This window comes from Dendropsophus ebraccatus, chromosome 5 (genome assembly GCF_027789765.1).
Source record: "Dendropsophus ebraccatus isolate aDenEbr1 chromosome 5, aDenEbr1.pat, whole genome shotgun sequence".
Taxonomy (NCBI): Eukaryota; Metazoa; Chordata; class Amphibia; order Anura; family Hylidae; genus Dendropsophus; species Dendropsophus ebraccatus.
The window spans coordinates 123,342,580-123,355,519 of NC_091458.1; the positions used below are offsets into that span (position 1 = coordinate 123,342,580).

The window sequence follows — 12,940 nt, forward strand, 5'->3', positions numbered from 1 at the left end:
TGATTTCCATACACACCCTGAATGGGCCATTTGTAAATAAATGTTCCTGTGGCCGTCCGAGCTCGGACAGCTGCAGCTTGAACAGCCGCAGGAACATACAAACACCCAACGTCTGATGTTCGGCCAGCGTAACAATGGCCGTTGCTAAGCAATGTCCGTTTCAATACAGTGTGAACATAGCCTCCTTTTGCTGCCATCTTCTGATGTGAGACAAAGCAGGGAAAGGAATGTGCTGTGACCTCTCTCGTCTCTTTCTTTCTATCGGTCATGGTCTCAATACGAACACCCCAAGTGGTCAAACCCCACCCCACCACCACCACCAACGAAATATAAATAACTTGCAATTGCAGGAATACAGCTTTGGGCTATGTCCACACAATTTTCTATGGCCCTTATTTGATACTCAAAATAACGGTTGTTATTTTTTATTTTTTTGAGTACCAAACAACGGCCGTGGTTTAGCATGTATCAATGGCTTTCATTGCAATAATGGTCATTGGAAAATAATTCTAGTTCAAAGTGAAAGATGGCCTTTTTGAGTGTGTCTTTATTTAAAAGGTCCATTGATTTTATTACAAAGGACAGTGGGAAAAAAGTAGTATGTTCGAAAAACTTAAAATAACAGCTGCTGTTTGCAAAATAACAACAGTGAATCGATGACAAACAATAATTTAATGGCTCATGTGAACAGCGTACTTTATTTTATACAGTGTGAACCAAAGGCCATCGTTTGAATGGATATAATTGAGAAAGAAAACAATGTCTGCTATTTAAAATCCAAAATGGTGGCCGTTATTTTACAGTGTGTCAACATGACCTTAAAATGATTTACTATACTTTATTAGCTTTACACATTTTCGTTTTTTGTACTTTGTATAGCTTTAATTCAGATGAATATGTACTGTATGTTCCCATGTGTAAACTCATATCTTGTCCAAAAAAGTCCCAGTCTCATACTTTACCAGTGAGCCTGTAGAGGTTCAAAATTTCAATATATGTATAAGTAAATTTAAGGGAACCTGTCACCCCCCGTGCCGGGGTGACAGGCTCCCGACCCCCAGCTACAGCCCCCTATACTCACCTGATCCCGCCGGGTCCCGCTTCTGGATCCGTTCGGGTCACGGAGATCTTAGCCGCTGCCGCTGCCGCCCGGCGTGCGCGCTGAGAGACCCTGTTACCCCGGCACGAGGGGGGGGGGGGGTGACAGGTTCCCTTTAAGGCTATGTTCACAGTACGTAAGTTTCTGGCCGTAGCGCGTTCCGTGAATAAGCGGCCGGAGACTTACGTAGGTTTGCGTATAATGGAAAGTATACGAAGTACGGCTGCACAGTCCACACTACGTACGAACTTACACCCGGATCGTACGCGGCGGCGTAAAAAATGAACCAGACCATTGTTTGCGGACGAAAATGCCATAACTTACGCCCGTAGCGTTACATGCGGTCTCGTACGAAGTGGTGATTTCTTCATTTTTGCAGCTTTTTGTGCCGATCCAAAGGGTTCTGTGTCCGGGGCTAGGCGAAGATTTCCAAGTAAAAGATCGCTGTCAGATCGCTATGTAGGGCGCTCGGGAAGCGTGAGTAGACTTCGGGCGTAAGTTCACGGTCCGTACGTAGCCGGCCGCAAGTAGCGTAAATCTCGGGCCGGAGTTTACCGCGTATATGTCCGGCCGTGAAAATATGCGGCCGGACATATACGCAGTGTGAACATAGCCTAAAGGATATGACAGGCTTTGATGACTACAACATTTATTATACCTTCGATTACAATGTTCTGCTTTGAATACTACATTAATATAGCTCCCCTTTTGAATGATTCATACGTATAATACACACACAGTACTAAATGCGCCTATATTGTCAAAAGTATATTCATGTCAAAAGTTTTTATCGGACAAGGTCTGATCCTGTGATCCTCTCCCTGCTCTGTTTCATTGAGAAGAAGTCCAATAGACTTTTTGGGTGTATTCACACAATTTATTATCTTTTAAAGAACGGACGTTCTTTTCAGCCTGGGCGGCAATGCAATACTGTCGTTCCATGCACATGCCACACCAAGAACGGCCATTGTTTGCTGCAGCTGTGCAAAAAATTAGCATAGCAGTTAATAACGGCTATTGTTCCACAAACAGCGGTCGTTATTAATCTTTTGTGCACACACTGATGCAATCTGTTCATTTGTGATGTGTAAGGAAATCAATGCTTAATTGATTTCCATACACACCCTGAATGGGCCATTTGTAAATAAATGTTCCTGTGGCCAGCGTAACAATGGCCGTTGCTAAGCAATGTCCGTTTCGATACAGTGTGAACATAGCCTCCTTTTGCTGCCATCTTCTGATATGAGACAAAGCAGGGAAAGGAATGTGCTGTGACTTCTCTCGTCTCTTTCTTTCTATCGGTCATGGTCTCAAAACGAACACCCCAAGTGGTCAAAAATTTCGACCTGTCTCTCTGACATGCCAAAATATTTTGATGCCTTTTTAACCCCTAGACGACCCTGGATATACAGTTACTTCATGGATGTCTGTCACCAGATGACCATGGACATAACTGTACGTCATGGGTCTCTAAGGAGCTATGAAGAACGCTCGGGAGCGGAGCACGCTTCATAGCAGGTGGGGGCTAGCTGCAGTCAGTAGCCAGGCCCTTACCATTAATGACAGGCTACAGCGATTGCGCTGCAGTCTGTAATTAACTCCTTAAACCCTACGATCGCGGCACGATCACAACGTTTAAGTTTAAGTGACAGGAAAAGCTCCTGTCACTTACCGATCACTTTCACAGACAGCTGGAGGTCTCTTACCCTCCTCCGTGATAAGTGATGATAAGCAATGATAAGTGTATGCAATCTAATGATTGCATGTAAAAGTCCCCCAGGGGGACTGAAATGTTTTTAAAAATACCCCAAAGCCCCTCCCCCAATAAAGATTGAAATCAAACCCCTATCCCATTATATATATGCAACATATAAAAATAAATAAATAAACATATTATATAAAGTAGTGTGCGTAATTGTCCAATCTATTAAAATATAACAATCGTCTTCCCATATGGCAAAAGGCGTAAAGAAAAGAGAGGAAAAAGTGCTAGGATTACGTTTTTTTTGTTACATTTTAATTAGGCTGGGTTCACACTATGTATATTTCAGGCTGTATTTGGTCCTCATGTCAGGTCCTCATAGCAACCAAAACCAGGAGTGGATTGAAAACCCAGAAAGGATCTATTCACACAATGTTGAAACTGAGTGGATGGCCGCCATATAACAGTAAATAACGGCCATTATTTCAATATAACAGCCGTTGTTTTAAAATAACAGCAAATATTTGGCGGCTATCCACTCAATTACAACATTATGTGAACAGAGCCTTTCTGTGTTTTCAATCCACTCCTTGTTTTGGTTGCTATACAGCCTCACAAATACAGCCTCAAATATACATAGTGTGAACCCAGCTTTAATAGAAAAAAAAAATAATAAAAAGTGATCAAAACGTCCGATCTACACAAATATGGTATTAATAAAAACTAGAGATCATTGCACAAAAAATTACACCCCATACAGCCCCGTAGACTAAAAACTAAGACCGTTATAAGAGTCACAATAGGGCCATTTTATTAAACTATTAATAATAACAACAACAACAACAATAATAAAAAAAAGGATTTCATAAAAAAAAAATATATATATATATATAAATATAACATTAAAAAATCTGTGTAAACCTGCAAATGGTTGTGTTCGGACTGACCTATAATGTTATCACTGTCGCTTTTACCATATAGTACATTACTTAGGCACAGGAACAAATGTTATCATATTGCATTCTTTTTTCCAATTTATATTTTCATAAATAATATTTTGGGGCTTCTTTTAAAGTAATTAAAGTACTAGAGCTCTTAGAAGGGGTGGAGGAAAAAACGAAAATGCAAAAATGAGATTTGGCGTAGTCCACTGGGTCATTTTGGGCTGGGTCCTCAAAGGGTTAAAGCTGGAATCTGAACAATGCTGGCTGCCATTTGTCATTTGTCAACACTGCATTGACGGACATACACATAACAATGTAACTGGTATCTTACATTGACCCTTTTCAGCAGTTTATTAAGCTATTGTACAATGCCTACATACTGCCAGCCACACACTCTATAAAAAGTAGCCTGTGAGAAAATGTGAGGTCACAAAGTCTGAGATAAGTGACATGATGTATGTCTGAGCATGATGTTTGAATGTCGAAGTAATAGGATGAAATTCTGATCAATAGATTTAAATTAGTTGTCTTATCAAGTCCATTGAAGCACGTCCCGTATCACCTGAGCATTGTAGGTTTAGCAGAAACTCCAACTGTTATCATTACAGAAAATTGTGATTGGGTATACATTCATAGTATTTTATTGTAACTATTATTGAAACAAATGGTCTGCCAGAACATGTGCTCTGGCTAAGGGTAGATCCATACTACAGAATCCCGGCGGATCACCGAGCTCGCGGCCGCACCTATCTCCGCTGGTCCCATAGGCTTTATTCTATGGTTTGGCAGACTCCACTGTCTGCCCAAAGAATGAACCCACTCATTCTTCGGGCGAACAGTGGAATCTGCCAAACCGGGGGCGACCGGCGGAATCCGCGGCAGGTGATCCACCGGAATTCTGTAGTGTGGTCATACCCTTATAGACTAGCCTTACATTGGAAGAAATAATGCTACCTGTTCCACTAAATGGCTGAAACTCTAAAAAGGGGAGTCCTCTCCTAATGACATTCATGTACTCTATTGGAATATGTGGAGAAGGGGTTGCAACTGCAAGCTGTAGGCTGGTGATGAAATAATATTATGGAATTAAGTTTTTTCTTCTTCTTCTTCTTCTTCTTCTTCTTATTATTATTATTATTATTATTATTATTATTATTTTGCCATTGACAGTATAAAAATGTACATTGTTTCTACAAATTGGGAGCCGTACAGTACAAGTTAGCTGAAATGCTGTAAAGCGATGTGAGAATGACAGGCAGCCTGTATTTAGGCAGCAGGTTGATGGGCTTCCCAAAGCCTATTTTTGTTTTGTAAGTCTGGGTTCTTAAATGCTTTGTTGCTTTATGTTAATTCCTCAGCAGTGCAATCAAATTCTTGTCGTAATTAAAGCTGTCAGTTGGAAGGCAAGCCAATCGCCGAGAAAACACAGCATAACAAATGAAGTGAAATGATTCTGCATGTAGCTATACGATGCTTCACCAGGCATGAAATTAAATAAGTAATTTGATGTTGACATCAGAAATTGAAATGATACCCACTGTTCCCTCGTTCACTCAGACCTGCATAAACAAAAGTCAGGACAAATATGTATAACAAAGCCCTTGTGCCACCCATCTCTCCCCAGCAATACACATATTTACATGTGGGAGATTTTACATTTCTAAGAAGAATAGAGGTTGACATTATTCCCCATTGTTTGCACCAGACATTAATACAACACAACAATCCCTGTTGATATAAAATGTGTGGATATTTACCATAAAAGTCTTGGAATAAGTAATGTAAAATGACAATACTTACTACTACATTCTCTCTATCTGTGGGGGACTCTAACTATAATATGTCGGTCATTGACCGCTACTTTTGTAATCACTGTACCTGAAATAGTTTTAGTGCAAATCACTTCCTAAAGATTCTATGAATAACTTGTTACGGGCTCTTTATGAAGCCATTTTGTTTAGAAAATATTACGTATGTATGTATGTATGTATGTATGTATGTATGTATGTATGTATGCGCCGGCAGCATATGGGTTAAGGGGGCGGGTGATTTACATATTCGCTGAAGTCGAAAAAATTCAAATATTTTTACTCACAGAAGAATCCTTTAGATGCGACTGTAGGCCTCCCAGTGTGGACTAATAGCAGAGAATTAGACTGCCTTCACACAGACAGATTTAGCTGACAGATTTTTGAAGCCAAAGCCCGGAATGGATTTCAGAAAAGGAGAAATCTCAGTCTTTCCTTTATGACCTGTTCTCTGTTTATAGTCTGTTCCTGGCTTTGGCTTTAAAAAATCTGTCCGATAAATCTATCCGTGTAGGGGCACCCTTATTTAGCCAATGCTTAGGCTTTTCACCTCTGCTTATTCTTCTCATAGGCATGATGCTCAAACTTCTTCATTCAAGGGCTCTCGGAGGAAGACTTTCTTGTTTGTAACTTGACCTCCTCACAGGTTCAGGGACTCTCAGAGACAAGTTCTCTCTGCCTGTAGCTTGACCCATAGATTTAGGGTCACTGCTCTCAGGTTGAGCTCTCCTGCTGGCTTGTTTATGAACTCCTACTTATGTACAGTATATGCATATAGTAGTATAATTAGTGACGTCACCTTCCCAGCCCAGATCTGGCACATTGACATCCATATTGCACAGGACTCAAGTGCAAGATCTGGGCCAGGGAAGGAAATGTTGCTACATATGTACACAGGCATATGCATAAGTAGGGGGCACGGAACAAAGTTGCAGGCAAGATGGTGCACAGAGGGACTGGAGAGCGCTTCCCAGTGTAGCAAAGCTGCTAATTTACATATTTGTTTTTAAATGTTTCTGTAAAAGGATGCAATGGATCCAAATAGAAAGAAGATCGCTGGAATCCCATCGCTTCACCAACACGTACATAACAACAGGCTCATATGTATGGACCTGCTATTGATTTCCCTTTAAATGACCTGGAATAGGGACATTAGGGACAGGCCTAATGTATCCTTTCTTCATACAGATATTTAAACCCTTTTCACTGTCAATATACATGTTTAAGTGTTTAAAGTGTACCTGTCATGACATGTAAAAAATGAAAAACCCCAACACAATGCTTGCCTTATGTATGCTGTCCATTTTGATTTTAATATTACAGCTCCAGCTATTAATTTAGTGCCCCATTGCACTGCTCATGCTTCTATATTTCACTTCAATCCGTTGGGCCAGCATTTTTTATAAATGACATTTGCTTTAGATCAGAAGATCAGTAAGTTTACTCAGCTGCAGCAGTGCACAGGGGCAGGTACAGGGGCGTGTGCAGGGGTGTGTACAGGGGCGTGCACTGCTTCTGACCAATCAGCATTCATATTCACTGGACCAATTTAAGCAGAGCAAAATAACAACTGATATCACTTCCTGCAATTGGTCTCTTTTACATTTGGTTACAAAAAAACAATTGGCCTTAGTGACAGAGCCTCGACTGCAGTTTTCTAGTGAGACATCTGGTGACTGATTTTACAGCATTGTATTTCATATAGAAAAAAGGCAAAACATAATTAGGTAAATTGCAAAGATGTCATACTTAATCTCCGTTGCAGATTTGACATGGTGTATTGGTAATGACAGTGCCCGTTTAACAGTGTGACAAGTAAAATATAAAAAAAAAAGTTATTCCTCAGCCACTCAACAAACTTTAGGCTGGAATACAGGTACTAGAACACTGCAAAAACATGATGTCAGGGCTCTTAAAGGGGAAATCCACATAAGGAAAATTTGTTTTCTATTAAAAGTACATTAAAAGTTATATAGGAAGTGAAGAAAAATGGCCTCTGTTCCAATTCACATTGTCTCCAGCTCCCACTGCTCTCCCTCCTTAGGAGACAAATATTCCATGCCTCTGTCTCACATTGTGTGTGTTTGCTGAGGACAGACTGATGATGCAGACAGGGGTCAGGGCGTGATCTCACAGGAGGCTTGGCTGGATCCCCCAATCCCCAGAGTGATCCACCATCTCTGACCGACCAGAAGCAGGTGTTCACTGATTTTACTGATTTCACTTATATTGGATAAACTCCTTGTTGTGGGGCTCAACTTCAAAGATAAAAGATGCTTGATCATAATATGTGCTTGGAAATGAAAAGAAAAAAATTAAATTCAAAAAGTTTTTTTTTTTTTTTTTTACTTTATTCCAATATCAGCGTTAAAGGTAGAAAATATAGCATGCTGTGTGGTGTTACAGGTAGAGAATACAGCGTGCTGTGTGGTCTTACAGGTAGAGAATACAGCGTGCTGTGTGGTCTTACAGGTAGAGAATACAGCATGCTGTGTGGTGTTACAGGTAGAGAATACAGCGTGCTGTGTGGTGTTTCAGGTAGAGAATACACCGTGCTGTGTGGTGTTACAGGTAGAGAGTACAGTGTGCTGTGTGGTTGTTACAAGTAGAGAATACAGCGTGCTGTGTGGTGTTACAGGTAGAGAATACAGCGTGCTGTGTGGTGTTACAGGTAGAGAATACAGTGTGCTGTGTGGTGTTACAGGTAGAGAATACACCGTGCTGTGTGGTGTTACAGGTAGAGAGTACAGTGTGCTGTGTGGTTGTTACAAGTAGAGAATACAGCGTGCTGTGTGGTGTTACAGGTAGAGAATACAGCGTGCTGTGTGGTGTTACAGGTAGAGAATACAGTGTGCTGTGTGGTGTTACAGGTAGAAAATACAGCGTGCTGTGTGGTGTTACAGGTAGAGAATACAGTGTGCTGTGTGGTGTTACAGGTAGAAAATACAGCGTGCTGTGTGGTGTTACAGGTAGAGAATACAGCCTGCTGTGTGGTGTTACAGGTAGAGAATACAGCGTACTGTGTGGTGTTACAGGTAGAGAATACAGCGTGCTGTGTGGTGTTACAGGTAGAGAATACAGCGTGCTGTGTGGTGTTACAGGTAGAAAATACAACGTGCTGTGTGGTGTTACAGGTAGAGAATACAACGTGCTGTGTGGTGTTACAGGTAGAGAATACAGTGTTGTGTGGTGTTACACGTAGAGAATACAGCGTGCTGTGTGGTGTTACACGTAGAGAATACAGCGTGCTGTGTGGTGTTACAGGTAGAGAATACAGCGTGCTGTGTGGTGTTACAGGTAGAGAATACAGTGTGCTGTGTGGTGTTACAGGCAGAGAATACAGCGTCCTGTGTGGTATTACAGGTAGAGAATACAGTGTGCTGTGTGGTGTTACAGGTAGAGAATACAGCGCTGTGTGGTGTTACAGGTATAGAAAACAGCGTGCTGTGTGATGTTACAGGTAGAGAATACAGTGTGCTGTGTGGTGTTACAGGTAAAGAATACAGTGTGCTGTGTGGTGTTACAGGTAGAGAATACAGTGCTGTGTGGTGTTACAGGTAGAGAATACAGCGTGCTGTGTGGTGTTACAGGTAGAGAATACAGCGTGCTGTGTGGTGTTACACGTAGAGAATACAGCGTGCTGTGTGGTGTTACAGGTAGGGAATACAGCATGCTGTGTGGTGTTGCAGGTAGTAACTGTGCGCTGTGTGGGTGGGACCACAATGAAATGATAAAGTACTGCAAATAATTCAGTAACACAATGAAACTGCAATGTGTGAGCACAGCCTAGATGTTCTGCAACAGATTTGGGTGGGGAATGGGCAGGGTGGAGGACTGTGATGAAAAGCTGAGAGAAAGCATTGCATTTTGGAACCAGTACTGCATTCTGGGAACTGATCAACCAGGAAGTACAGAAACACAATACAGAACAAAAAACCCCAAACAAATGGATTTTTGGTAGTTTCAAAACTGGAATAGATAGGTAAGTAATGCTATATGCTTCTGCAGAAGTTTCCTCTTTTTTAACCTCTTCCTGGAGTTCCCCTTTAAGACAGAAAAAAACTCCACTCTTAGGCTATGTTCACACTGCGTATGTTTCCGGCCTTATGCGAATATACGCATGTAGCTTTGAGGTTGATGCGTTCGCTTGAAAGTATACGATATACGCCCGCACAGTGCACACTACATATGAGCTTACGGCCGGATCGTATACGGCGCCGTGAAAAATGAACCATTGTTTGAGGACGGAAATGTTCCAACTCACGGCGGTGGATTTCCATGCGGTCCCGTACGAAGTACTTATTTCAGCCAAATTGAACTTGATTTTTCTGTTCTGTTCTGTGTGGTTTACGGGGCTGGGCGAAGATTTCCAAGTAAATGACCTGCCTCAGATCGCTTCGAAACAAGCTAGAAAAGCATAACTGTACTACAGGCGTATGTTCACGGTTCGTACGCATCCGGCCGCATGTCTACTTTTCCCATGCCCGTAGTTTCAGCCGCACATGTACGGCGGTGTATGAAATGCGGCCGGACTCATACGCAGTGTGAACATAGCCTTAAAATATAAAGAGATCTCTAATGTCTTCACGCCTCACCTGCAGAGTTGTTATAAGCTGATAGTAGAGCAAGAAAATCCAGTACTAAGGGATATGCCAAACCCCTTCATATCACCGCAGCCACATATAAAAGAAATTCTAAATTAATAAATCAGTTCAAGCTCTGGAGTTAAAGGAGACATTTAGCAGAAATCCAAAATGTAACTTCCCAGTTAGGCAGTGACGGATAGACTAGGAATCCTGTTTTATATTTTATAAAGAACATGCTCTTGTAAGTATTTACAGTATTTTTCATTATATTCAATTATTTGCATGATAATGCTATACAGGCAAGAAGATAAATGTGCTGGGAAATAGATAATATGGCTGGCTCACATTAAACAAGCAAATCCAACTTTTACTGAAAATATGAAATGGGCAAATATTCTGATCTTATTGTCAATGATCAAATAGCGAGAAGTTTGGTAATTCTACGGTCTGCAGCTGCCTGATGTTTTACTTCCCTGGCTGTGCCCACACGTTCCTCACATCTTAGACTACTAATTATGTTTACAACATGCCTCATTTTCCTCTGACCCCTGGGAATCAATTGGCAAGCAGGTCACACACTGAAAAAGTCATCCAAGCCCTGTAGGATTTGCCTTTTTGAAGTTAGTCTGTTCTTTTTCTCCCTCATGCCACTTTGTGGCCACAATACACAGTAACTTGGGATCAGGGCAGTGAATGTCAGGAAGTCAGGGAGGCAGTTTGATGAGTGTCTGCTTAGTCTCAGTGCAGGGCGAAATGCCATCATTACCCAGCTGCCTGTCAAATAAATTGGCAATTACGGCCACGGCAGAAGCCTGGAATTCAGTACATAACACGTAGCATCCCCAAACCGCTAAGAGATTTAAAGGAGGAGAGAAAGTCAGGGAAAGGGGAATTAAGCAATGCTTTCCTTGTTCCAGTAGCGAATGACAAGGACCAGCATGCTGGTGCTGTGATATGGTGATGAAATAATATGGAAAGTGGTGGTAATGACTTATGCGGGTTGGAATGTGTTAAAAACACAACACTGATTTTCCACTTAGTTTTTTCCTTCTGTTTTCTATTGCAGAGCTCAGCGACTTCCAGCTTGGGAACAGGCTACTTTGTAAGTGCAACTTTTCACTATATACTGTGAGGTCATGGTATATTTAATGTATAACTGTATAAATGTTATGCATGCAAATAGGATAGATGATGGACAGACAGATAGATAGATAAATAGATAGATTTTATATTATTATTTTTTTTTATTATTGTTATTACTATTATTATTTTATATTTATTTTAATAAAATACTGTATTTTCCTAAATTCTTATATTCATTTTGAAACAAAAAATGTTTAAACTATTATCCAAATAAATAGTTTCAATTGCATCTATCAGCCAACATGTTTTTCTTATCAACAATGTGAACTTTCTTCAAAAATTTTAAGTCCATATTATAAAACTTTAGGCCGGTAAGTGTTCATTGTGTAAGTAGAATAATGTGTACTACATTTCAAAGGATAATCAATTATGGTTATGTTAACTCCTGGTTGTTAAGGTCTCCTTATACTTTGAGCTTTTGATGGCCGTTCCCGTCACTCTCATCAGGTTCGGTTGTAAGTTTATGGGGTTTTCTCGCTCTGCCAACAGATGAGGACAGAGGAGATGGGGGTTGGGCATAATGGAAAATTAATGTCCGAATCCTTTGCTCTCAGATAAGAGCAGTCTGGTTGTGGCTTACCCTTCCTTTCCCCTTAGAGAACACAGGAAATGTTGGCTCTGCTGAATGTTCCTGTGCATGGGAAGGCCAGGGACTAGGCGGGAGATATAACTGATGTCCAATCGATTGTTCAGTTGCCAGTTATTGAAGGTGTATGGCCATCTTTAGAACTCCAACCCATTTCAATGATTCACATTGTTGGAGAATTTATGCAAATATCCAATACTCTCTGATCATAGTTATTATCACTTAACAGTTTTCAACAAAGACATTTACAATTGAAATGATAATTATTGATATTCCAATGAAATGTCATCATCAAGCTGCTGTTGATGAGGCAATGACGCCATCTTAGGATGCCTTAAAAGGTTTGTCTAGGCACAAATTCTTCATGGCCCATTAGTAGATGATTGGCAGGGTGATTACTCCCAGCACCTCTGCCGATCAGCTAATTGGCATTGTTGTGCCGGAAATAAACTATGTATGGGAGCCAGATGCCATTGGCTCTGTATATTGTTTGTAGTGGTGGTGCTGTGTAACTACAGAGGAGCTTCCATTCACTTCACTGGATTCCACTCTGCACTAACCTGGTGCTACCACTACAAAAATTTTCAGAGCTGAGGCTTCCGGCTTTTATACACTCTTGTTCTGGCAGTGTCGAAAACCTGTTGATCAATTATTGAGGGCTTATCCTGTGCATGACCCATTAGTATTTTTTCCTGGAGAAACCCTTTAGTCTGTTACACTAAGGTGCTACTAATTTTTCAATGGGCAGAACCCATGTCGTTGGAACAAGAAACACCAAATAAAAAAAAAAAAGTATTTTTTCAAAATGGAAGCAGCTGTAAAAATTCCTATTTATATTTGCCTTGCATAGTAGTGACTAGCGTTTTGTATTATTATAAACATGATCCATAATGTTATGTATTTTGTATTCTAGACATTACTTATCAGCTATTTTATGATGTATGAACATAACATTAAATTGCATAAGTCTTTAATCTAACATTATGCTCACAAAATTCAAAGTAGTAAAACAGAGCAGGCTGTGTATGTATGCAAGAGTAATCAGTGTCATCATTTTCACATATTCCTATTT

General features: G+C 40.7%; 1 protein-coding gene across 4 annotated transcripts in view; it reads left to right on the top strand.

The window, feature by feature from the left end:
- Positions 1 to 12,940, top strand: part of AUTS2 (activator of transcription and developmental regulator AUTS2) — a 1,036,368-nt gene that overhangs the window by 423,847 nt on the left and 599,581 nt on the right. For all 4 annotated transcript variants that reach the window (XM_069971174.1, XM_069971176.1, XM_069971175.1 and 1 more), the window contains exon 4: positions 11,206 to 11,241. In XM_069971174.1, the coding sequence (XP_069827275.1) occupies positions 11,206 to 11,241 (36 nt within the window). The remainder of the gene's footprint in view (positions 1 to 11,205; positions 11,242 to 12,940) is intronic.